Genomic DNA, 27,809 nt, shown 5'->3' with positions numbered 1-27,809 from the left:
GATTCTCAGCCAAGACTTCTCTATGGCTGTCAGTAAGGCACAGCCTCCTTTCCCCAGACTGTCTTTCTTGATTACAGTAAAGTAACTCTGAAGGAAAGACAGAGGTGAAGGATTGAGTAAGAAGATTAATGGAGAAAACATGCCTATTTATCCTAGCAAGGACCAAGAATAAGGTGTGGAGAATACTGGGTCTGACCTAATCATTCTGAGAGTTCAGCAAAAAAAATTGTTTTGGAACGACTGCAAGGCATGGCAGGTTACAAAATGATGTGGCATGATGCCACAGTGTTTGGATACTGTTGTCTAGCTCAGGGAAAAACTGCATACCTGGGGACAAGCACTCTCCTCAGATCACTTATACTCCTGGGGGAGGAAAAAGATTCTGCAGTAGTTGCATCATGGTATCTCTGAAACCTGTTCGTTGTTGGTGATTCCCTGAGAAAATGATGATTAGCAATATATTTTGAATATAATTGGAAGGAATCCCGATGTTTTGGTTCCTATTTTTCTCCTTCAGTCTTGTAACCAGCATATTTAATTTCTCATCTTCTGCAGAGAACAGTACATGGGCTGAGCAAGGAAAATCTATTATTTATAAGATATGACATCATTGTCAGGGGTTTTCTGGAGTATTCCTACTTGCTGACAAGCACAAACCAAAAGCAAGCAATTAGACTGGCAAAAAAAAAATTGAAGAGAAAAGCTTTGTTTATACAAAGTGGCTGCCAAATTTTCCTTTTCAGTGTAATTGAAGTTCTAATTTGGTGAAACGTGTGTTGGGATCCTGCCAATACATTGTAGGGCAACTATCTAAGCTTCTCTCCGACATCCTGGTACCGAGGTAGTTCTGTTCTTCCTCCCACAAGTCAAGCAGCCTCTTCAGAGTACACTAATACTTTCCCTGGCTCAAAAAGAGCAGCCACTGAAAAAAGAAAGAGGTAGAAGATTCCTTCCCACTATAAAAATCTTAGCACACTTAGCTTTTTTAAAGCTTAAAGTTTCTTTTGGCAGGGGACCAGAAAATGCTGTGAAGGGAAAAATGCTATTAGGGACAACCAAGAGGAAAATGTGAAATCAAATACCCAAAACAAAATACACAAGCAGAAAAGGAATAGATTTCTTTAAAGGCAGATGTGTTAAGTTTTGACAAATACAGGCTTGAACTTAAAGCTTTATTCTGATGAAACAAACTTGGTAGAATAAGGTCAAGATTCTCCAACACAGACCAATGTATACAAACTGCAGTACCATTTCTTATGCTAAGAACCAAATCTTTCCCTCTTTTTAATGCCTCTTGTGAATTCAGTCCAGTTTTTCCCAGCCATAGTGAAGCCTAGAAAAAAAACTGTGAAATATGACTGAGATACTCTTTCTCACAAACAACTGTACTTAAGAATGTACAAATAGAAGTACTTAATTATCTGTAAGATACATCAAATACCTTAAAGCATTATCAGCAAGGTCACTGCTAAGGTTAAAATGATTTTCAAATTTAAACTGGAGTTACTCATGACTTGTAGTTTCTCTAAATATTAAGTCATGGTGTGATAAACTTATATAGATCAATTGTTTCATCTATTTTTACTAAGATATGAGAGTTAATGAAAGCCTTGAGGCAAGTCTCTCTAAAAAATCAAATAAAGCACCATAACCACTTTTTTGCTTCTGGCCCAGGAGCTGCAAAACCTATAGAAACAAGAATTCTTCACTTTTATAAATTGTTGCTCAGTTTAATTTTGCTCTTTATGTGACTTTAATGACACGTCAGAAATTAGTAAATAATGGCCACTTATTAAATTTTAACATTGAGATTTAAATTGCAGACTATACTTAACACAAATCTTTGCACAGTGTAGATGTTCAATGTGCCTCTATTGCACAATGTGTCTATATTTGTGAAAAATATACAGTATCACAAGACTGAAAAAAAGGGTGGACATATGCATTCTATCATCAGTACTCTGGTAGGAATTCTAATTCCACAAAGCAAGTATAATTGGCAATGAAAACATCACACGGATAAATTATTTTGTGCCAAGTCATTTTCCTGCAGAAACATCACTATTCTTAGTATCTGTGATCAGCTGGACACAAAAGCACAAACCTGCCAAGTATATTTTGAAGTGATCTACCCAGTGCTAGTTCAGATTCTTTTGCTTAACTTCTGCTGGAGTTTACCCCAAACAAGTGGTCACGTTTTGGAAGACTTTCTCTCTATTTGATGTATGTCCTGATAATATACAGAGCAGTTCTTGTATCAGTTCAAAAAGAATGCTTTGTCTGTGTTATTTCACTTTTAGAATCATTCTCTCAGGAAAAGCAAAGTTCCACAAACACTTATCCCAAGAATTTACATCAACTGAACCGGATGAGGAATAGCTCTGTATGTGCAACGGTTTGAACCAGAGTTAAATAGAAGAATCTGGGGGTTCTCTGAGGGACAGCATGTGATGATTAACAGGTCATTTAGTTTCTCATTTTCCCAGTCAAAATCTGTGAACGCTACCATTTTCCTGCCTTGTAGAATATCTACATTAATATACACTGAGAGGGAGGTGGTGGGGAGGATTGGAGTACAGAAGGCTCTGAGGAGACCTCATTGTGGCCTTCCAGTACTTGAAGGGAGGGTATAAACAGGAGGGGGAACGCCTGTTTGTGTGTGTTGGTAGCAATAGGACAAGAGGGAATGGTTTTAAACTAAGGCGGGAGATTTAGGTTAGATATAAGGAGGAAGTTATTTACTCAGAGGGTGGTGAGGCACTGGAACAGGTTGCCCAGAGAGGTTGTGGATGCCCCATCCCTGGAGGCATTCAAGGCCAGGCTGGATGCGGCTCTGGGCAGCCTGCTCCAGTGGCTGACAACCCTGCCCAGAGCAGCGGGGTTGAAACTAAATGATCTTCAAGGTGCTTTTCAACTGAGGCCACTCTATGAACTTTGGTAACTGGAGTTAACAACTACAGTTATGTGCAAAAACAAAGAAAAAAAAGAAAAAACATTTGTCTCAACCTATGCTCAATAGCGTTTTTTAATTATTTTTTAATTATTTTATTTATTTATTTATTTATTTATTTTAAGGGGGGACAGTGGGGGTGTGTCTTATGGCAACACATTTTATTTCCTTGAACAATCTAAGCATGATTTTGCATTTGTATGACAGCAGTGTCAGGTATAATTACAGAGAAATACAGAATGGTTAGAGTGGGCCATTCTTTATGCTGATATACCATATAAACTAAGCAGGTATTCCCACATTGGGAATATACAATCTTCTGACTCACTGAATCTGTTCTGCTTTCACAGATACCAGCCAAGTCTTCATTTCATTAACTATCATGTTTCAACCCAAACTTATCTAATTATTTGTGTCTCTACTCTGATTAAGAAACTATTCCAGAATTCCATTACTGATCGTTAAAAACCACATTTCAATGTTGAGCTCATAGTTTTTGTATTCATTTATTCTTGTGCTACCATTACAAAGCAGTTTAAATTGCTCTTTACCCTTCCTACTTTTACCTAATAGTATTTACATATAGCGATTCTGTTACCTCAACTTTTGCTTTCCCAGGCTTTCCTTTAATCTGGTGTTACAAAACAGACTTTATTCTCCTCAACACATCATCTTTTTTTATTTTTTCAAATCCATTCTAAGCACAGATGACCAAAACCGCATAGAGCACTCCATTCAAGGTCTCACCAGCTTCTTGTGAAGCAGTATTAACAATTTAATTTTTCCTAGAAATATTATATTTGATAGAGAGTATGCATGTATTTGTCTTTTGCATGGCTGTATCTCACTTCTGAGGGACATCTACCGATCAACACCATAAATACTTGTTAGAATAAATATTAAATTATTTTGATTTTTTATGTCACTGTTACTTCAGATGGACTCTGACTCTTCTTCTGTGATATGCCAATCACCTATTACTTTGACGAACCCTTCCAACACTTTTATTAGCATATGGTCTAGATACACAGAACTCTTGAGACAAGGCACTAACTTAAGTATTTAATAAAACTGGTAACAAGACTGGTTTTAAGACTGGTTTTAAAGAACTCAACATTTTTCTCCTAAATATATTCTGAAATATTTCATACCATCCTCCTATTACTGAACATCCAGTTGCCTTGAACACTTCTAATTCTGCTCATCTAAATAGATGTACTGCATTTGTCAATAGCTAATTAAATAGCACTGCATCTACCTTGGTTGAGTTATATAAAACTTCGGCTGCAAGATTTAAAATCAATGCGCTCTATGGTGTCTACTTCACACCACTGTGAGGGTTGGCTCTTTCTCAACTCCCCCAAATTGTCAGGTTTATAACTGAAGTAGTAGCTTAATAGTAATTCAAATACAAATTTGAATTTGGAAGATAGAAACACAGAATCATTTAGGTTGGAAAAGACTGTTCCAGTGCTTCACAACCCTTTCAGCGAAGAAGTTTTTCCAAATATTCAACCTAAACCTTCCCTGCTGCAACTTGAGGCCATTTTCTCTTGTCCTATGGCTTGTTGCTTGGGAGATGTCTTTTATGTACAGTTTACAATAGCACAGAGTCAATTCTGGACATCCTAGATATGGCTCTAGTGTTTCTGAACAAAATTTCCAGAATGCAAACATGGTATAATGTAGTGAAGATTAGATTTTCATCTGCTTTTAACTCGTACAAAGGTATTTTGGAAATCTGGTTAGAGTCATAAAGAACAACAGTCATTCTGGATTTTATTCAGGCATCTTGGTATTACCAACTCTATTAATAAAATATGAAGAACTCCAGACAAACCCCACACAGCATCTTCTGTCAACAGCTTTTTGTTCAACTATGAATCAAACTAACATCCATGTGATCTTTCCTTTAAATTCCCCAAACCTGAAGGAAAGAATAGTACTTACTTATAATTGTCATCTTCTACAAATTTCTGAAGTTCTTCTATGTAACGGACAGACTTCAAATATTTTTGCACATGGGGCAGTGTTGTGAGATGATCTGTAGTGTTAAAACAAAACAAGATGAATATTCGATCATCTAAAATAAATCCTTCCCTCCCCCCAGTTCTCATGGTTATCTCAATGTAAACATAGAATGTGATATTTCCTAAAGAATAAATCAGGCAGAATTATTGCTTGGTCTCTAAAAGGATGTTAAATATTTGATTAAGTGAAAGTGATGCTCAGTTGTTAAAGAAAACACAGATATATTTCATCATCAGGAAGATTACAGGATGATATTATATGCTACGTCAAAAGCAGAAAAGAGTTACTTTGATGCAAGCCCTGCGTGGAGTTTGTACTAACTTTTGTGGGGGAAAATTAAAGCCTGCAACAATGGCTATTACTGATTCTCATATGCACAAGGTGAGAAGACTTCAAAAATTACAATGCTTAAGATACAAAGATACTAAATTCAGAAAGAAAAATCTTTTGAGGGTATGGTGTATGGACAGCAACACATGGTTCTTGTACTATGTGATTTTTTATGGTTTCATAACAACAAATGTTTTAAAAGCACATGTTATTACAGAAGATTGTTTCTTCAAGGACACATTTTAATTTTCATTCTGATTTTAACAAAAGCATTCAAAATTAATAAATAGCAATGAAAGAAACTGTCATAACTCCCAAAAGATAGGGTCAGTGAAGTAAGGAGGTTTCTTTGTCGAAATATTCAGACAAAATCAAAGTCACAATAAGAACACGACAGATGAATAATAATCTAGCTCTTCAGACTCATACATTATTATGCCTAATTCCTAGCTTTAAATAATTTGTAATATCAAAATCTACAACAAAGGACAAGGGATACTTAAGCATACGTGAGTAATATCTCTCATAATATAAGTATATCTTTAAGAGTAATAAGTATATATATATATATACTTACATATAAATATATAAGTATATATTTAAGAGTAATATCTTTCATAATATAAGTTTTTTTTTTTATTCAAAACGCTCCAAAACTGTACCATTTATATGTTCTGAATTTATTCAATTAAATGGTACAGCTGCTGTCAAGGTTTTCCAGATAGTTCCATGTTCAAGCAATGGAAATTCATATTAAGTCATCAATGGTATGCTCTGTATTCATCAAGACCCTGAAAGAACCATGTCTCTTGACATACATGTACAGCTTCACATAACAGGCTAAAATTGCAGAAATCAATCTTAGAGCAAAATCTTTTTAACAAACAGAAGCAGCCCTCATCTTCCTCTCCAAATGAGATATGTGAAAAATTTAACACGGAATTTAACAACTGTTGTATAGATTAGAATATGTGTATTTCATTTTGTAAATGTCAGGATACTAACAACGAGGATGAAATTAACATACTGTACACTCCAAAAACATCCAATCTACTGCAAATAAAAGGAAAGATATTGAGATATTTCTGTCTGTACTTTCAGCTGTGTTTGAAAATATGCCACTTCTAGTCCATACGCATACCAATATACTCTGCACAACTTCCGCCACAGCTCTCAAAATTTAGAATTTAGAATACATGCTCATTTGCCTGATTTACCAGTAGGATTGAAACTACATGGAAAGGGAAGCTATAGCACTTATTGTCCAACTCCACTAATGTTAGCATCCTGTGTTGCCTTTACACGGGTGAAACCTGTTATCACGTTTTTGTATTATATAAGTTTTAGTTAAGACTATTAGGTGTAAAAAAAGTTACCAACCATAGTTACAGGAGACTTGCAGATCAGCTATTATTCGGAGAATATTGTTCATTTGATTGGACCTTTGTTCATTCTCCATAATGCTGCCTGAAGCAGGATATGCAGAATCAATGTAGATTAAGTCCAAGAGATAAATTCCTAAAACAAACAAATCAATTGATCAATTGATCTAGTGTTTCATACAGAAAGAGTTGCATAATTATTAATGAACAGAACAGCCAGCAACTCTTGACCACTATTATATACTGGGTGCATTAAATAAAGGAGAGCTTGAAATTAACATGTTCAAAAATGTCATTAGTGTTTTAATTCCTTATCTTAAAAAAAAAAAAAAAAGGACAGAAAAAGTTTTGTTCATTTGGACTTATACATAACCTGATGTCTACTATGAGCAATTTGCAGAACCATAACAACGACACTAAAAAACCAGACGGTCATCTGCCACAAACTACTGATGAGAGTGAAGGGAGTCTGGGTGTAACTGACAGCAAGTACAACAGCCTCTGGGAACAATGAACAGTTTAGCACTGCACTGTACTGCCTTCTAGGTCTGCCACCATTTACTACATTCAGACATTATTACATGCATTTGCTGAGACTTCAAGCTGTATTTGGTAAAACACAAAGGGAAATTACCTTTTGGCTTTGATTATAATTTAAAAAGGTGTAAGAAAAAGGGTTTGATTTATTAATTTCTTTGTTGAAAAAATGGTGTGGTTACTTGCCAAGGCCTTGGATTTCTCTGCAAATACAGGAAGATGGTGATTATTGTAGTTGCTAATCAGGAAAAATCAGGATTTTTCTCTTTGGAGATTCTTCTCCAGAGCACTGGCTAACTAGACAAAATGTTGTTCTTGGTTGATAAAGAAGCATGTTATATGTAGGAGTAAAGTGTGGCAAGATGTCAAATATCTTCATCATCAGAAATATACCTCTCATTAACTATTTTGTAGGCAAGTATTTTGCAGAGTTGGTCTTGACTGTACAGTACTTTTACCTTTATCTAGTAGGCAAGGAAAAAAAAAAAAAGTCTGGAGTAAGACCAAAATGAATTCGTAACAGTTCTTGCATGGTACCCAACTGCACTTTATCAACACACACCTTTCAGTTTCACTCATATCACTATGGTTTATAAACTTCATTTACAGCTGTAGACAGTTAGAAAGTCATTGCAAACAAAGGACAAACACCAATTGGGAAGTATATTCAACATAAAATCATCAAGTTTGAGAAAACTGAAAAATCACTGCAATAGCATGGAAAGTTTTAGTTTTGAACTCAATAATTGAATGGTAATTCTGTGAGAAAACTCACAAAAGGTAGTATGAAAACACAATGCAAGGCTTATCTGTTTACTTCAGTAACTTTCTGAATGCACTTAAATGAAGAGGAGGAAGAAACACTTGCCTTCTCTGAGGATACTTAAATCTAATTTGTTTTAGTACTTCAACTGAGTGAAGGCTGGGAAGTAGTAGAGAAGCTCTCTGTGGTGTGTGTGAAATTACTTCGAGTACTTCTAGCTACGCTTTTTGTCGATCAGGTCTCTGATGCAGATCATAGTGCCCATAGTGGTACACAGATTAAGGGAATTAAATTTGTGTATTAATCAAAGGGTGGTGATTAATGAGGATGTATTGGAAAGTTTGGGTCCTGAGCATGACATAAATGGTATGGCATAAGGCATGGACATTCTCATGACTTTGGGTGGGATATAGTTCATTTTCTTTGTAGAGGCTATTTTGGATTTTTGAGGAAAATAGTGGCACACCAATGTTTGTTATTGCTGCAGAGCAGTGCTTACCTTGAGTCAAGGACTTTTCAGCTCGTCATACTGCTCTGCCAGTGAGGAGTCTGGGGGTGTCCCCAGCTGACCAAAGGGATATTCCATACCATATAGTGTCATACTCAGCAATAAAAGCTGGGCTATAGGAGGAAGGGGGGGCACTTGGAGTGATGGCATTTGTCTTCCCAAGAAATCTTTACGTGTGATGAGCCCTGCTTTCCTGGAAGTGGCTGAGTGTCTGCCTGTTGATTGGAAGTACTGAGTGAATTTCTTGCTTTGCTTGAACACGTAGCTTTTGCTTTACCTGATAAACTGTCTCTCTCAAGCCATGAGTTCTTGCACTTTTACCTCTCTGATTCTCTCCCCCATCCCACCTGGGGAGAATGAGCAAGTGGGTGTGAGGTACTTAGCTGCCTGCTGGGGTTAAACCACAATTCATAGGAAGGAACAAAATCCTAATCCACAGTACTTCACCTTTCAGGGAAGCAGAATATATAGTCTGCTAAAACAGAGTTGTAACAACACACTGTCATCTTTGACATGTCCTTGGTTAAAACAGCTCTCTGAGACTAAGATCTGAGATTAGTGAGAGCAATCGCTGTATACATAAAGGAGACTTGGTGCTCTTCTGACTCTTCATGGAGCCATATGCCAGACATACCCAAACTAGATAATACAAGGAAGTGTAACTTCATTCACTCTTAAAAAATAAGTTTTACTTTTTTTTTTCCTAAAAAAATACATAACTGCATGCTTAATCTGCAGGAAGTACGAAGTGCTTAAATTTGTAATCCTGTAACTTTGAAAAGAAGTGTTTGCAAGCAATTCATACAAAATTTACACAAACACACAGCCACTGCCGGTAGTGATAAATAATAACGAAGTGGATACAACCTAAATACCGTCATACCAATTTCCAGTGGAAGTCTTTTTATATAGTCTTCAGTATTCTCATTTCTACTGAAAGAACACAGTGCAGATCAGATTCTGCAGGAAGCTGTGTATTCCAAAGGGGAAAGCACAGTTTACACCATGAACTTAAAGCAAAATATAAGTAAGTTCTAGCACATTGACTAAATCAATCTTTTTGCATACCAAAACTTAATGACTCTGTATGAATTAAAAATAAGAAAAAAATATTTGTGCAAAACAGTGTATATAATTTGCTAAGACTCTGTTAAGCATTCCAGATTGTATTAAGGTGTAGACCAATGGAGGCATCTCAAAGCAGCAGTCCTTAAAGTGATTTTTGTATATCGTGTACAGGGAGCTGTCATCTAAAGGTGGGTACATATTACCTAGTTTTTTTTTTTAGTTGATACAAACATGGTCAAAACATATTTTGTAGCCACATATTAATTTACCTGCTTTGAGACACGGCTCTAATAAAACCGAATCATATCAGCTCCTTTCTCTGGCTATCTCAAAATCTCTTGGCTATTGATTTCAAACTTCAGTTAGCAACAGATCACATTTCCTCATAAAAAAAAAATCATTTAAAAGCCAAAGCAAGCTAAGTAGAAATACTTGAATCTTCTGTTATATCTGAAATAGAATCATTCTAAAATTGCACTCTAAAAAGAATCACAGAATCATAGAATATCCCGAGTTGAAAGGGACCCATAAGGATCATCAAGTCCAACTCCTGGCACCACACAGGTCTACCCAAAAGTTTAGACCACGTGACTAAGTTCACAGTCCAATTGCTTCTTAAATTCCGACAGGCTTGGTGCAGTGACTACTTCCCTGCAGAGCCTGTTCCAGTGTGCGACCATCCTCTCAGTGAAGAACCTCTTCCTGATGTCCAGGCTAAACTTCCCCTGCCTCAGCTTAATACCGTTCCTGTGGGTCCTATCACTGGTGATTATGGAGAATAGGTCACCTACCTCTCCATTTCCCCTCGCAAGGAAGCTGTAGATCGAGATGAGGTCCTCTCTACTGAGGCAGAATCCATGGAAACAATAGCACATAGCAATTGTAATGCATGAGCCCTTGAGACACCTTTTTGTGAACCTGCAGCTTTTTACAACATTGCAACTTAACATTCAATTCACATATTCTCATGGTTCAGTAACAGCGCTGTCAGCATATACTTTCTGACACTTGCTACAAAAAGACATAGTATTCAATTCCTACCAATGACAGAAAAACTTCTTAAAACATTACAGAAAATAAACATTAACTAAAATGTTAGAAGGACAGCTAAAAATAGTGTCATGGAGGTCTGACCCAACATCCTTCTAAAACATCTCCCAGAAACACCTTCCCCCAAACTACAGAAGAAATCAAAACAAAACTAAAAAGCTCTAAAAGCCCAAACAATATTGCAGACCCAGAAACTTAACCTGATATAAGCCTTGGTTGTACAGACTTTTTTGGGTTCAAATTCAACTGGTAGAAGAAAAAAGTAGATTACAGAGAGAAAAGTCTACATGAATTCTGTATGTATTTGCTAGGGACTGGGCAAAGAAGTGTGCTATGTGTGTGCAAACTGCCTCTTATATGAGGAATTACCAAGTGATCTGTAGAAGACAGTTGTATTACTAACTAAATATTAAACAACTATTACTTGTTTCAAATCAAAATCAGTACTTCCACTGAATGATAACTTCATTCTTTCTGAACTAGATATCTCTATTTTTGAAAACACTCCCAGAATTTCCAAAACTGAAGTTCTACCTCAAAAATATTTACTTTTTTCTTCATACTATTACTAATTCACATACATAATTCCTTTTCTAACCTCAGTTTACAAAGAAGGTGGGTGAGGTTAAAAGGCAGAAAAGAATAATGATGAGATAAATATGTGTAAAAGTATGTCACATTTATAGATTCTCTAAAATCTTTTTATAGCAGTGCAATGAGATTTTTTCAGAGAAGAATTAGAATCTCACCATTCCAATCTGGTTACATTTTATGCATGCTTTGTACTGGCACAAATAATAGGATAATTTAGGTCAAAAGCGACCTGCCTCCAGAGCTCATCTAGTCCAACCTTATGCTCAAAGCATCAGTAAATCAAAGCTGAAAACACTATCAGCCTTACCAAGTCAAGCTTAGGGATGGAGACTGATTAACTTAATCCAGTGCTCCCAAACCATTCTAATAGTAATTTTTCTTTTTGCTTATATGCAGCTGTAATTTCCCACATGTGACTGGAAACTTGTGACTGCTGCCTCTTGCCCTTTTGCTGTGCTACTCTGAGAAGAATCTGGACTGTTTTCTCTATAATCCTCCCCCCCAACATCATACACACACAAGACAGCAAAATGCATTGTAAAATAATGAATCGTACCCACAGAACAAGAGAACAGTCCCTCATTTTGCTACCAAACAAAAATAGGAGACCCAATAAACAGGAAATGCTATTGCAAAGAAGCAAATGCACTATTACACTCTCATGTACAAAGCAGAAATTCACCATATGATTAATGGGTGAAATCTACAGCCATTTACATAAGTCTACAGATTCTTTTAAAGCATTAGAATTACCCGCTTAAAGTAAGTAAGAACAGAAATATTACATGTAAAAATATTATGAACAACAACAATCAGAAAATTAAATTAGCTTCAGAAAACCTTTTCAAGAAGCAAGAGGTAAGTCAACCTGAGAACTAAATATACCCTAACATTTCTGGCTTTTCAGCTGATCCATTATCACATGTAAGCAACCTATTCTACCAACGTTCTCTCACTTAAATAAGAGCACTACTGGTATCCTCTTGATTGTTTACAGTAGGTTTCCATTCCATCTTTCAAATTCAGCTGAGAACTTCCTCTGGAATTTATGATAAAATTTTGGCTCTGTGGGAGAACTGTGTTGCAAACTGTAATAACAGCACAGAAGTTCACTGCATCTCATAGCTATGTGCAGGACAGTCTTGACACAAAATCTGCCTGTGCAGCTTTGCACGGAGGGTTGGACGTGAAGCATTTAATCCTTTTCAAAAACAAACAGCTTTTCAGGAATATCTGCTCATTGTTTATATAAGTTCTGAGTATAAAAGCACTGCAAGTTTATAGCTGTTACTCCAGACCAGAAAAAACATACAAAATATAGCTTTAGTTCCTTCTAAGTTAACAAACAACCCATCAAAAAATACCTATTAAAGATTTCTGTGTAAGCTTATTACACTCATGTTACAAGTTACTACTGACTGCCCAAGTCTTGGGACTCAAATTCCCTGTACTTGATTTCCAAGAGGTCCCAAACACTTCCTATTCAGGTGTGGTTTGTTCTTCCACCTCTGTTGAAGCTTGCCTGAAACTCCTAATACCTAAAATCACAGATTCTTTCTTTGAAAGAGCTAATTCTTATTTCCAAAGATTGAGAGGAAGGGATAGTAAATATGTTTTGAAAGCAATAATTTTTTACAGATTAAATATTTTTCATAAGTCAGTATTCAGAATACTCACTGTAAGAAGACACAGATGCTTGGTTAGAAAACCAAGCATCACAGAAGTCTTTGCCTGCCTTGCTGCTATTTTTTGGCCCTATAATTTAGCTAAAAAGATAAACAGCATAGTCTCCTAGTCTCAGATGTCATTAACAAAACTCTCACTGACCTCAGTGATGCTGGAAGGGAAACCCTTTAAGAATGCAGTGAGAAAATGCTGTACAAAATGTACTGAGCCTGCTGTTAACGTGGCATTCAAATAGACTGAACAGAAATCACTGCATGTGCTTCATTCACGGATAACTGCAGCTATTACAACAGGGTTTCAAAAACATTATTTCAGCCTGTTTTTTCTTTAAAGGATTGCTTAAACATTTAGGGTCAGCTAAAAGGCAGAATTTAACCTAAGCTATTCCTAAACTATTTTACGAGCTGCATAGCAAAGCTATTGTTTCTTTGTTGCATAACGATGAAAGAAACGCTCCTTTAGAGTAGGAAAATAACTTATGCAGCATAAAAATCTGCCTTATTTCTATATCAGATTATGGAAAATCTTTTTTAAGCATGTATATAATTAATGACTTCTTTTCTCCATGTTTTCTTGCCCTGCCTTGAAAAGAACACTCTTACAGTTTCAGAAAAATAGTTAACTGGCTCAGTTACACTCTTACAGCCTCAGCACATTAAATTTTCTCAATAAATTCCAGCTATTAAAACAACAGAAAATGTGACTATGCTAGTCAAGCAGAATTTTCTCAAAGGGAATGAAGGCCATTATAACGATTTGCATGGAGCATGTCTAAGCAACACACTTCTCCCTGAGAGAAATTTAATACGCTTGCATTAGTTAGTGATAGAAGTCAGATCTTTGGAAGTGTTTTAAGTCTATTCAGTCAAAACAAATTATTTTAATGTCATCTCCTAGTAGTAAGCAAGCCTCGGATGCAAAAAAGTATGGAAGACTGTGAAGATCCTATTTGCCCAGGGCCTCTGTGTTGTGCCATGGCTTATGGCAGCTTGGTTCATGTCTAGTTGTTTTGACCAAGTCTGTTGCTATTTTCATTCATATAAAGGGTACAAACACCTTCTAGATCTCTACCATCACTAATAAGCATTTCTTGAGGACAAACAGTATTTTTGCAAGACAATATATAGATGAGGACTGATGAGATACAAGAACAACAGAAAGAACTGTGTGTGTGTGGGGGTGTCAGCAAAGGTCCTTTATGTTGCAAAGAAAAGTGTCAGGAAAATGGGCTTTCTGTGGGTAGTGAGGTGCAGGATGTCAGAAATTAAACTGATGGATGCCAATAATAAATTAAACTGAATGTAGTATGCTAGAATGTAATATTCACATTATTTTTTAAAATATACATTAAGCTACACCTGTTCAATGGTGTCCCTCTCCCCCCTTTTAAAATAAAAAGGACTAGTTTTTTATTTTAATTTTTGAAGCATTGCCAGCCTTCATCTGTGCAATGGCAATGTGAACTGTTCTATATATATATGATGTGATGACTGGAATAGATGAATTGATGAGAATCAATTTACTTTGCTCAGAGGAAACACAAATTTCCACTCAGCAAAAGACTTCAAGACTTGCCTCTCAAAGGAAAGGCTTAGATGTGCCATATGCCAAAGAAAACACACAGCACTAGCTTTCCAAACCTTGGCTTATATTTGTGCTACTGTGCACAGAAAAAGCTCTCTAAGATGTGAAGCCATCAGGATATTTTCCAGAGGGTGAGCTCATGGGCAGCTGCTTCCACAGGCAAAACATTTTCCAGTGATGCTGCCTTTTCTCCATTGTCACTAAAACCAATTTTGCAGCTGGTTGTTGTATGAGGACAATACAGTATTCATTAGTTTATGATATCATGGAAATAACAACTCTGGTTAAGAAAAGCATGGCCCAGTAATCCATTATTACATTACTCATTGGAAATTACATTGTGTAAAGGAGAGTGATTTTTTTTTTTTTAAATTGACAAAAAGAGCTGTAGTACCTAGCTCTTAATTTTTACTGTAGAACTAAAAAGAAGCAGTAAGATTACCAACAGGGAAGCTGAAGTACAACCGAAAAGTCAATTTGAAATGTAGTAGCCAGTGCCAGCCAGATCATGCATTTTGAGTCCTTCATCCACTAGACTACAACTTTCCAAGTTTTATTAAAAAAGTATTTAAGGGAACTGCAGTATTCAGCAGGATACAGAACCCATGCCTATATATTCATGGTTTTTGTTTTTGTTTTTGATTCACCCGTAAGCTTCTCCTATTATTTTTTTTACTCATGGCTTCCAAGAAAGAGAAAATGAAAATAACACTGAGGTGAACAATAAGATGGATACTTTGGAGATGCATCGAAGTCCAAAGGATACTAACAACATGCTCTTAAGAAACACAATCCAAAACCTCCTGAAATGAGTGGTTATTCAGCTTCACCCAATTCTGAAGCTCAGAACAAGAATATAAGCTTCAAAACTTGCATGAACATTAAGTTTTAAACACTGTGTGTTTAAACACAGTGTTTCAACACTAGTTGTGTTTCAACAACTAGCTGATGAAGTATTTCGGATTAGCCTGGAGACTTCAATTTGTTGTATCTACTTAGCATTTTGATCAAATGCTATAATAATCTTCAGCATTTTACATTATACCATTACTGTGATAACTACAAACACATGCTATAAAAGGAGAACAAAAGCTAAATGTTTTAACAGACAAATGTAGCTCTCTACATATCATCACATACACTTTCTAAAGATATCCACAATCCAGAACCCCCTGAATGCACATATGCTGTGGTTTGACATGTACATCTAGGTATAGTGTTAGTTGTAGTGTAGGAAGCAATGTCTACAAGACACATAGTTAACCAGCACACATAACAGGAAACCCATGGAATGCCATTATTTTACTTTTCTCTCCACAAAAGTTGCATAACAACACTGATTTGATAGGAAAACCAGACGAGACAAAAATGTTTTTCCAATATCTAGTCAGTCATATTTAAGCAAGCCTTTTCCCACACACAGTAGTGAGCTTTTACTATACTAAACAAAGCAGAGGACAGACAGAAAGCTACTTATCAATTAACTGACTGGTAGAAAGCTGAAATCACTACAGTCAGCAGTCTGTAAAAGCAAAAGACATCATTCTTAGGAGATTTGCTCATAGACAGAGAAAATACTACAGTTTTGTGGTTTTGTTGGTTTCACAAAATTTGGATCTTTTCCACGGACTAAGGGCTGGAATATTTTTTCCACTGAACCAAAGGTATATGCTAGTTAGCCTTGGTAGGACTTAGAATACTTTAAGAACAACTAAACATGAATCTTTGCCAAGGCAACAACATGTGATTGTAATAGATATTGCCAGTCCAGAGGCCAAATGAATGGGATCACTTCTATCTGATGACAGCTAGCCAGAACATAGCATCAGTACCACTCACATATACCATTGAAGATTATGAGACCAAGTCAAAAGGACAAAATATTTTTTCAATAAAATGATTTTATGATTTTTAATTACACAGTTCCAAATTTCAAAATGTTCCCAAGAAACACTGACTTTGATGTTTATATATAACTACTCCTTACAATGTATCACATGCTTTTACTACAATTCACTCACCCTGCCCAGATTTTCCATTTTAGATCTCATGTTAGAAAAATTTCTACTATGTTAAAACTAACCCAAAGTAGGTTCAGATTCACATACAGCAACACTGCACACTTGGCTCATTTATGACATATATCATCACCTTTGACCCCTAGTACATTTGCTTTGTTACTTAAGCTTTTCATTTTTCATACACTGATGAAAATCTAATCTCTCCTTGTCACTGTATACATTCTTTACACGTGTCTCTGCTGTATTTACACTTCCATTCTACGCAGACAGCGAAGACTTTTTTCAACAAATCACTTTCAACTTCTCCAAACAATATTTTTAGGATGGCTCACCTTAACTTTTGGTGTCTTCCTCAAAAGCCTGTTTGTTGCAACTATGCAGAAAACAGATGACTTTTTCATGTGTCTAAGAAATAATTAGCAGAAACTTAAAGTCCTTAATTAAAACAAAAACAATCTCTTCCTAATTTAAGTTCATTTTAGATTTCTGCTTAGAAAATATATTTCACTATTCCATTTTTTTTGCCATCTTTAGTACTCCCCTGTCATTCTCTGCAACTACAGTGAGACAGTTCAGGTAATTATGCATGCCTAACCTTCTGGTGATTATGCATCTCTGGGCTGCTATCATAACCTTTGCCCTGCCACATTATGTTCCATGGAGTCTCACACTGTATTCACAAAAGAATTTTAGCTACATTAAAAGACACTTAAAAAATTTAAAAAACAGAAGGTCCCTATCTCTTCTCCTGTATAGACTTATTATATCACACGTAAATAGCAATTTTCTTTAAGTGACAAATACTTCAATTATTAAATAGAGAAACAGCATGCATTATAACGCTCATGGGAGCAACGAATGAAAATTAGTATCCTATAACAAAACTATGAATTAATATCTTCAGAACTTCTGAAGTCATTACAGTGTGAGTTAACTGGGAATTTCAACAGTTCCCAGTTAAGTTCCCAAAGCTTCCTTGCTCTGTTTATCCAGTACTATATTAAACAGCACTGTGCCAAGGACCAAGAGAAAATTACCCAATCCTGTAATTTTTCTTCTCATCCATTTAATGAATAATGTACCTACAACCATGAGTTGTAGGATTTATGGTTAAAAACAGTTAAAGATTGAATTGGTTTGTTTCAATCTAAGAAAAGGTTAAAAAAATTTTTTAAGATAGTGTACCCTATGTAAGTCTCTTCCAGAGACAGTAATATCATCTCTGAAATATGCCCATACTTTCAACAGAAGTTACAGAAAGAATCCTCTAATGAAGCAGTCAAAAGTTATCAAAAAGTAATCACTACATTTGTCTTAGCTTTTTTCCCCCCCATTTCCTCATCACACAGCCCTATTTAACTTGTGGAGAATTATATTCAAATAATGTGAAAAATCAGGAACAATCCACAAGATATGCTACTCTAACACAGTAAAAATGCAGATACTTACTGCTGTGGCAACACCACAGCTTTGTTCAATGTCAAAAAGGGTAGAGAACTCCACACCATAGATTTCAATCCATGCTTCATCTTTCAGAAGCAATTTTCATTAATATTAAAGAAATGTATGTGTTTACGAGTCTGGAGATCACATCAGAGAAGTTGGTGGTAATCATCTTAATATCAAACACACAAAAATCAAACAGTCCATTTCTGTCATAAGTGCAACAGGAAAAAAAAAATACAATACTTGATCAACTTAAAATATTACATGAGTATTTAAACTTTTTTTTTTTTTTTTTTTTTTTTTTACTGATTTCTACCACCTACTTTAATTGCATTCATACAGTAGAAACACATTACTTGTGTCCACTCACTAACACAATTTTGAATCAACAAACAAAACTGCTTAAATTAAATTTGGCAGTTTCTTCAATCTTCAGTGGTCCTGGAAAGAGTCCACATATTAAATCCCACAGATACAAGAAAATGCCTTGAGAAGTCACTAGAAACTTCTAATGTAGATTTTGGAAATAGAAAGCATACTATCATATTTAAATCAGTTAGAGAAACTGTTATTGATCACTGATGAATTATGTTTAAAATTACCTGCCTCATTCAAAACTACTGACCACAAGCATTCCAGAAATTGTCAGATTCTTTTTCTCATTTGTAAAGCAGATTTAAAGAGCTTGTTAGTACATGGCCAAAGTATTGAATATTACAAGGGTAATTTAAGAACAAACATCTGTGAAACACAGTCATCTGTGACAAATAAATAAATAAATACATAAATCATTCTGAGACATTGTCCTTGTAGATTCTCTCTATGTTATTGTGACTTATTACCTAAATTTAGGACCTTAAAGAAGCATTTCAAATACTTTAGGTTATTATTAAACCTCTTCTCCGAACCACTCAAGCTTCAGGATAGGTACTAAGTAGAATTCAACAAGCAAAACCACAGGTTCTTAAAAAAAATTCACTGCCTCCAGTAGAGTTCATAGAAACTTTAACTAAAAATTAACACACAGAAAGACTACCAAAACATCTAAAAACATCACACAGATATTAGATTAAATTATATAAAAAAATAGATTTAACTTAAATGATATAAAGAAAAAAAAACAAACACAAAATACATGAGATGAAGGATCAAAATGTACTGTAAGTATTTGTTATAATTCCCATGTCACTGCAAAAGTACGCAAGCAAAATTAACAAATAAAGTTTTGGATGATACTGACATTCTCTTGGATAAAGAAGTACAGAACAGGCCTGAGCATACCCAGTACTCCAGAAAAACCTTAATACCAATATTTACAAGCCCACTAATGCAACATTCATTCCGAAGACTGGGGAACATCTTTATGACTGTGCTAGAAAACAAAGAAGTGTTAAATAGCCGTAGATTATTTTTCTACACGTCTTCAAGAAATGTGTAGGTTTAGAACTCTGTAGCATGGTTTAGTGGTGGACTTTAGTACTAGGTTAAAGTTTGCACTAGATAATCTTAGAAGTCTTCTCTAACCTGAAGGATTCTATTCTATGATTATGACTCTGGGCTTTTTTACACCTGGAAAGCATAGAAAAACTATTTTGGAATCTTAACTCTGAAATAGGTACAGATATAGGTACAGAAATAGGTACTGTGTTACAGGCCCAGAATTCCTCAAAAATTATGACATCCAAAATACTTAAATAAGTTTTCAGTGGAGACACCATTCATCAGGATAAAACTTAGGGATTGTTCCAGCAAATGCACTTTACAGGTTCAGAAACAGTGTTGATATAATGCATATACATAGCATTAACTCTAATATACAATTCTAACTTAAAACCAAAACAATGAAAACCAAGAATAAAAATAATTCAATAGCTTTAGTGAACATTCTGAAAATTATTTTACTTCATGAAAAATAATGTTGTTATACACTCTTAGGAAAACAAGGAAGTATAAATAGTTGTCACCTTTGTTACCTCTGTTGGAACACAAGCTAAAATCACTTTATAACCATATTTTAAAAAGACAATACTTCCACAAAATATTGAAAGATTTGACCCTCCTCTCAGAGATGCACAGTGAGAGGACAAGAAGCAACTGCAATAAATTGCAACAGTGGAAATCCCAGCTGGGGCAGTGTGTGTGTGTAAGAAAAATTAATCACTGTTAGAGGGGTCAAGCACTACAACACTGCACAGAAAGGTTGTGAACTTCCATTTCTGGATATTTTCAAAACAGCTGGACAAGGTCCTCTGTATCCTAACCTAATTTTAAGGAAGCCCAACATTGAGTAGGAGGTTGAACCAGATAACCTCCAGACGGTCCTTCTTCTATGTGCATTTTTCCCCATTCTGTAATAACCTGGTGATGTGGCTATGGAACTGCCCTGCAAATGGTACCTCTATGCATGATGACAGAAACCTAGCTAGAGAATGCAGCAGACTATGCCCTTTCTAAGATAAAATATCTGTGCTTATTATTTTAAATTCATTAACAGATTTTGAGATCACTGATCATCAAGCATTGCACACATATGCTCACAGTCATGAGTCCAGTTGGAGACCAGTAACGAGAAGCCCAGGGGTCAGTACTGGGTCCAGACATATTTAAAATGTTCATTATTGATCTGGATGACAGGGCATAGTGAACCCTCAGTAAATTTGCAGATCACATGAATCTGGGGGAAGTGTCTGACTCACCAAAGGGCCACACAGTCATCCAGAGGGACCTCAACAGGATGGAGAAATGGCCTGACAAGATCTCATAAAGTTCAACAAGAAGCTAAGTTGGCAATGTGCCTTTGCTGCTGAGAAGGTTAATGGTATTCTCAGCTACATTGAACTAAGTATCACCATCACATCAAGAGAGGTAGGTGATCCTTCTCCTCTGTTCAGCACTGGTGGGGCCACACCTGGAGCACAGTGGGCAGTTCTGGGTGCCCCAGTACAACAGAGACATGGACATATTGCACGGAGTCCAGCAAAGGGCCACAAAATTGATGAAGCGACTGGAGAATCTCCGCTATGAGGAGAGGCAGGGAGAGTTGGGACTGTTCAGCCTAGAGAAGAGGAGGCTCAGGAGGGATCTTAACAATGCCCATAAATACCTGAAGGGAAGGTGCAAAAGAGGAATAGAGCCAGGCTCTTTCCAGAGGTACCCAGAGCCAGGACAAGAGGCGATGGGTACAAACTGGAACACAGGAGGGTCTGTCCGAACATCAGAAAGCACTGCTTTACTGTGTGGGTGATGGAGTACTAGAACAGGTTGTCCAGAGAGGTTGTGGAGCATCCTTCCTTGGAGATCTTTAAAAGCTGTCTGGATGTGGTCTGGGGCAACCTGCTCTAGGTCATCCTGCCTGAACAGGGGATTGAGACAGATGACTTCCAGAAATATCTTCCAACTTTAACCATTCCACGATACTGTGATATAATATACCTTTGCAGAAAAGGATGCAGCTGCTCTTCCAATAATTGTTATTTACTTGACAACTCATAACATAGTTGGGGGGGGGGGGTAGTATCTGTATATATCTTTCTGAACCACACTCTACAGAACAACAGCACGTATATCACTATGATACCCTCTCATCACAATGTGGCTGAGGTGACCATGGCAGCATTGTGAAGACATGGACTACGACATACAGATAACGGTTCCATCTCAGTATTCCCCCATACTGCACATTTTAGTACAAGATACAGGGAAAACTTTAGGTGCAAATACAAACTTCAGTTTAAAAAATACATTGATATGACTAGAAGGAATGCTTTGTTTTGGCTACAGAGAAAACTATCACTCACAAAACATAAAATGAAATGATGGGTTATTTGTTTTCTTAGATGTTAATAGCCAGGTTAAACTGTTTCCAGAAAATTTGTGTGTGCACAACTGGAAATGTGTAGATTCCACAATTTACCCAGGCATGTTGATACATTATTTGGTTTAGGCAACTCCAGATAATTTCAGAAGTATTCTAAGTGTAAAAAGCAGAGCTGGCTATGGATAAAACACACTTAAAGGTGCTGCTCATTCTATCCCTATTTTAGAAACTTTGAAGTTTGTGTTAATGAAATACACAAGAAGGCACGTATGATGGTTTTACTCAGCTGGGCATCTGAGCTCCACTACAACTGCTCTCTCACTTCCCCTCCTCAAAGGAAAAGGGGAAGAGAATATAATTAAAAGGGCTCAACACTTGAGATAAGGACAGGGAGATAACAAAACAATTATCCTCATGGGCAAAACAGACTCAGCATAGGGAGATTAATGTAATTTATTACCTATTACTAACAAGCTTGAGCAGTGAGGGAAAAACAAAACAAAACAAACAAACAAACAAACAACAAACAAAACTAAAAACACCTTCCCCCTATCCACCCTCTTCCACCTACTCCCCTCCAAGTGGCGCAGGGGAACAGGGGTTGCAGTCAGTCTATAGCACTTTCATCTCTACACCTCCTTCACAGTAACTTTCTTCCCCTGTTCCAGCATGGGGTCACTCCCATGGGATACAGTCTTTCCTGAGCTGATCCTATGTGGGCCTTCCCACAGGCAGCAGCTCTTCAAGAACTGTTCCAATATGGGTTCTTACCACAGGGTCCATCTGTCAGGAGCAAACTGAAACAAGACCAGCAGCTTCTGGATTCTTTTCACAGAGACCACCCCTGCAGCCCCCTGCTACAAAAACCTTGCCATGTAAACCCAATACAGCATGAAGTCAGGCTAAATAAACTTTCCTCAGTATGTCTTTTTTCTGTCCTTTGTCCTGTGTACATGCACACCATGAATAATCTCTTTGCTCCTGCTCTCTGACCAGGTGAGTGATAACGCTGTACATATTTTTCCTCTTTTTAGGTGTTTCTGGTATCTACTTAGAAGATGTTCTGGAAGGAACAAAAACACCTAATAAGTTAATGTCTGCTCTGATTGATTTTCCCTTATTCTGTACACACATTTTGTTAAGAGTAAAGATTTGTCAGGAAGAACAGCTGTAACCCTCTTCAGTGATTTAATCAATCCAATGCAAAACAGTACTAAGAATCTTATAAGCAAGACAGAGAGATGAGTGGGAATCTTAAAGAGACAAAATGGAATAAACTCTAGGTGTTCCTCATAAATACAACATAAAGTTACAGATATAATTTATTTTATAGTCATAACCATTATATATAGAACAGAAAGGAAACAAGAGGATTCTAACCAATAATCTACTCATTTTGATATGGAGTGTTGCTATTTGCTCATTTGATGAAGAATAGAGTATTTCACTAGCAGATCCTAAGTGTCATCATTGCTAAACACAAGGATTAACTTAATAATAACTTAAGAGTTAATAACTAAATCAGTAATAGCTCTTAGGATTTAAGACAATTTCTTCTTTCTATTGTTCTTCTGAACTTGGAATTTAACTGTGCTACAGAAAAGAATGACACATGGCAGAATTTCTTTTAGTTAAAAATAGCTAGATAGGTTTCAATATATTATCTAGAAATAATATTATCTAGAAAGTAGAGAATTCTTCGTCAGCTTCGGTACTTGCTATACTTTTTTCAGTAATAAGTTGAAAAATGCTATCTGTAAAATGTACATTTAGCCAAAACTGCAGGTATGGTGTGGGAAATCATTTTAGCATATGCATGCAAAACAGATACACAGTACAAGAAAAAAAAATCTCTTAACAGTTAAATTAATTTTATTTTTGATATGCACATCAAAAATGAATTAAACCTTTTTCACAAAAATTATGGAAACAGCACTAAAATGAATCTAAGTTGGAAAGGAAATAGTAGTCTACCTTGTCTGCCCTAGAAATCTACATTAGTCAGTCAAAATGCAGCCTCACAAAAAAAACTTCCCCCTCAATTTTCTGTATCAAAGAATAAGAAATCTTGTAATAAACTGCATTAGTATTGTTACAGAAAAGCAGTGATCAGTATCAATAAAAAACAACATTTAACAGACTTGCATAAAGAAAAAAGAGATTAATACATTTTTCCTAGACAGCTATCTTGAGCTACTCACTTAGGTGGTTCATCAAATGAACTTTTTTCTAGTCTTACCATAGTCACACACAATGCGTCTAGACCTTACTTAGTTCCTTATTTAGAATTCTCTCATAAATGACAGCTATAGGAAATGAGGAAATATTCATAAAGCCATCTGATAGTTAAGCCTCTAGGCCACATTTGTTTCACACAGCCATTAGCATGAGAAGATCTGTTTGCCTTGCCTTTGATTAACTCTATAGTTTATGTATTTTTAGTAAGTAAATTACAGTCTTAGTAAAATTCTGTTAAGAAAAGATTTAAACACAAGAATCTTTCCTGGACATATAACAGCTTGCTTCCCTTCTACCAAGCACTTTTGCACCTGTAACAACCTGCCTGCATTTGTACATTCTGAACTGCACATTTACAATTCCTTTGAGATTTTCAAAAGTATCAATGATCCTTGTGGGCCCCTCCTAACTCTGATATTCTATAATTCTATGATTTTGTGCTAGATGCTATACTGCATCATCATGATACGTAAAAAAAAAAAAAAAAAAAAAAAAAAAGATTACAATAAACAAATTGAAGCAAAAAGAAATACAAGGCAGATGACTGAAGAGTCACTGAAGTTACAAAACAGAAGAAAATCGACCTTTTTTAACTGGACTTAACTGAGAAAGGTGGTAAACTGGAAGTTGAAAACATTCTAGTTCCTGGATGAGTTTAGAAAGAATCAGTCCTTCCTCTGGTCCAAGAGTGTGCCAATGGTCTGTTCCTTGTTATAGCTCTATCCACAAATGTGATTGTATAATGTTTACGTTTTTCTTTCTCAGTCATGTCTATTTTGTGTCCTCTGAGTCATAAAAACAGGATTGAGAACATATGCAAAGCACAACATAAGTGCAAGCATCTCAAGTTGTTCAAGGTAACGCTGCAATTGTTATTTAATAGTAGTTAATATTTAGGAGAAAGAATAAGCTTGGAGCTATTTTCCCCACCAAATAACAACTTAGTAAAAAAAAAAAAAAAAAAAAAAAAAAAAAAGAGTCTGGTTTTGGTCTTCCAAAGCTGGTTGTGGATTGAATGCAATTCACTGAATAGTTTGGGATGATTTTTTTTTGGCCTGAGCTTAATTTGCTAATCAGAAGAGTAAGAGTCATTTGCTTCTTTTATCAAAAAGCTCAACACTGAAACATTTGCTTCAGACTGAGTACTCTGAATACTTAAACCACTAACCTGCAGTTCATTTTTCATGTTTAACATTGTTCTATACGGTTTAGAGGTTTTTTTGTTTGTTTTTCAGAAAAAAAGGAAGAGGCTTTTTATGGAAGAATATACATCACTAACAAAATTGCCAATGCATTTAATTGCGATGGTATTACTTCTGTGAGTGTTACAAATATAGACTAGCCTTTTCAAACTTCATTAACTTTCCCACAACAGTGGTTTCTGAGATCTACTATGGAAGCATTTATTTGTATAGAGACCTTTACTGCAGAGATTTTAAACAAATGGGCTGCATCAATCCTTTTAGGAATACAAAGAAAATAACAGTGACTCAATATGACAAGCATTTTCTACTAAAGTCTGGCAGAGACAGATGGAAATATTAGAGCTCTTGCAGTAAGTGATACAACATTGCAATGTAGTTAAAAATACACAGGTTTTAAAGGAAATTAAAGTAACATGATGTCAATGAGTTTTTCAGTTTGACAGCTGATTTAAAGTGCTTCAGAGAAAACTGAAAATTCCTGAAAGACATTCACTCTTTCTGATGTACCAGATTCTCGACTAAGCAGTATAACATCATGTTGCATCTCATGCAAACAAAAATTGTTGCTGACCTATATAAAGTTTTGCCATTCTCTACTCAAGCACACTGATGACCTCAGAAAAAAATCTTTTAGAATCAGGGCTGCTAATCCAAAAGGCCACTCAAAAGTGTCTGTAAATATTTGAGACTTCTCAGAAAGTCAATATTACATGAAACACTAAAAAACACAAAAACAAACAAAAACCCCACCACCTCAATGAGCTCACTTTCTGCATTTAAAGAAATATTATCATTACTTCGTACTTAGCAACCCCAAAACTAAAAGAAGGACATAAGGCCATAGTGCTTCCTGAATAACCTCATCCTACTGGATCACTGAAGTTAAACATTCCACATTTGTTACTGTAGCAACACAGCCTAATACAGAAAACCAGACAAATAAGCACACTGGAAATCAAGCAACTTTCAAATAAGTATGTGAAACAAAATGTTACCAGTAGTTCAGGTGGAGTTTTGTTCAAGAATTTATGTCCAAAATAGCCTCTGACTGGTGTGAATAATTCCTGTACCCTCTGAAACAGCCTAAAAATGCTGAAACTGGCAGAAATTCCCAACAAAGCTTTCCTTCAGAGCACAATCAGATTTTCTTAAGAGTACTACAAAATTTTCTCATTTCTCCCTCTCCCCCATTCATTTCCTTATGGTCTTCCCATGAATCATGAAAAACATAGTATAAAAAATTAATATTGTAATAGTGATTCTTTTCAACGTTTTAAAACACGTTACCCCATGTCAGAGAATGCTAAGGAAAAAGAGCATAGGAAAAGGCAATGGTACAGTAGCTGTTTTTGAGATTCAGGTTCCTCTCACCAGTTAAGCTGTGGTTTAGGGACTTCCTGAGACAGATCTTGTATAAACATTTATGTGTTAAAGTCTGGCTGGCATTTCTTCTCTGAATCTGTCTGTTCACCTTTTCCTTCTATTCGTCCCTGTGTGCTTTTTTTCTCTCTTCATTTTTTGGTTTTGAAAGATCGTGTGGCAAATGAATTCAGCAATTGAACTGCACACTGTTTGAAAAAGTAGTTAATTTGACTGATTTTCCAAAGTTTGCCTTAAGATTGCAATATTCTTATCTATTTTGCTTACCTTGAGCTAGTAATTGCTGACCTAAAGTTAATTTCCTATGACCAGCTGCTTCACAGTATTTTCTCAAGTTCTCAAAGCCAAGTCTAACATTAGACCACTCCTTGCCGAATTACTCTGATAATGAAGAAAAAATTCAGATTTCACAGCCAGAAATAACTGGGACCTGCCAGTATTAGCAGAATGTGCTATTCTGTGATCTCGGATTTGATTGGAAATTATCTCTGAGATTATCAGTAGGAAAAGCACATGGAACAACTATGAAGTGTGTTGAGAATTATTTCATGAAGCCCAAAGCCTTCGACAAAAGCAACAAACTCTAATTCATAATTATTACAAAACCAAGGAAAGGGCATTCCTCTTGTAAGCTTCCCAAAGGGCAAGCACCAAGTGCTATACCAAATAATTCAGATATTCTATAAACTTCACAGAGCAAAGAAGTTCATTTTAAACTACCTTTTAGACTTTAAACTACCTTTTTACCAACCTTTAAACTACCTTTTTACCAACTGCTTAACAATTAGACAGTTCACTGTAATTGTGTCAGTAACCTTTAGAAACCTATAATGCGGTCCAGTAATTTATTTGCTCATAGTTTTTCCAGCACTTTTAAGGATCTTTGGGCTTTGAAGAAACTGAGGAAAACAATATAAGAACACTGAAATTAGTCAAAGGACAAATAAGCAGATTAAAATGTATTACACTAGAAATTCCATATGCTTTTACACTTTTCCCCCTTTCTTGTAATTGTTTCTTGTACCCTTTGCTCTGTGAAGTTTCACTTTTAATTTTGCTAATTTATTTGCAAGATTCCTAGCAAGTTTTAAGTATGTTGTAAAGATGAATTTTACATTAATTCTAAAAATTCTTTTTAAAAACAGAGGTAATACCTAATGACCAGAAATATTCTGCACATAGAAAGTTCTGTGACAGCAAATTTTTAGAGAGATTCAGG

The 27,809-nt window shown here is 35.8% G+C and overlaps 1 protein-coding gene across 11 annotated transcripts in view; it reads right to left on the bottom strand.

The window, feature by feature from the left end:
* The window catches only part of RALGPS1 (Ral GEF with PH domain and SH3 binding motif 1), a 118,409-nt gene that overhangs the window by 28,372 nt on the left and 62,228 nt on the right, over positions 1-27,809 (bottom strand). For 10 of the 11 annotated variants that reach the window (XR_014318810.1, XR_014318811.1, XM_082775552.1 and 7 more), the window contains 2 exons: positions 6,692-6,829; positions 4,901-4,994 (listed from right to left, as the gene is read on the bottom strand). Coding sequence is in view for 9 of the 11 variants with exons in the window: in XM_082775552.1 (XP_082631678.1) it covers positions 4,901-4,994; positions 6,692-6,829 (232 nt within the window). In the remaining 2 variants the exon portion in view is untranslated. The remainder of the gene's footprint in view (positions 1-4,900; positions 4,995-6,691; positions 6,830-27,809) is intronic. The other variant, XM_082775556.1, reaches the window with a different exon arrangement.

The sequence above is a fragment of the Aythya marila genome, assembly GCF_965140915.1.
Source record: "Aythya marila genome assembly, chromosome: 19".
NCBI classification, from domain to species: domain Eukaryota; kingdom Metazoa; phylum Chordata; class Aves; order Anseriformes; family Anatidae; genus Aythya; species Aythya marila.
The sequence above is the reverse complement of the archived record's forward strand: the minus strand, read 5'-3'. Positions and strand labels throughout refer to the sequence as shown.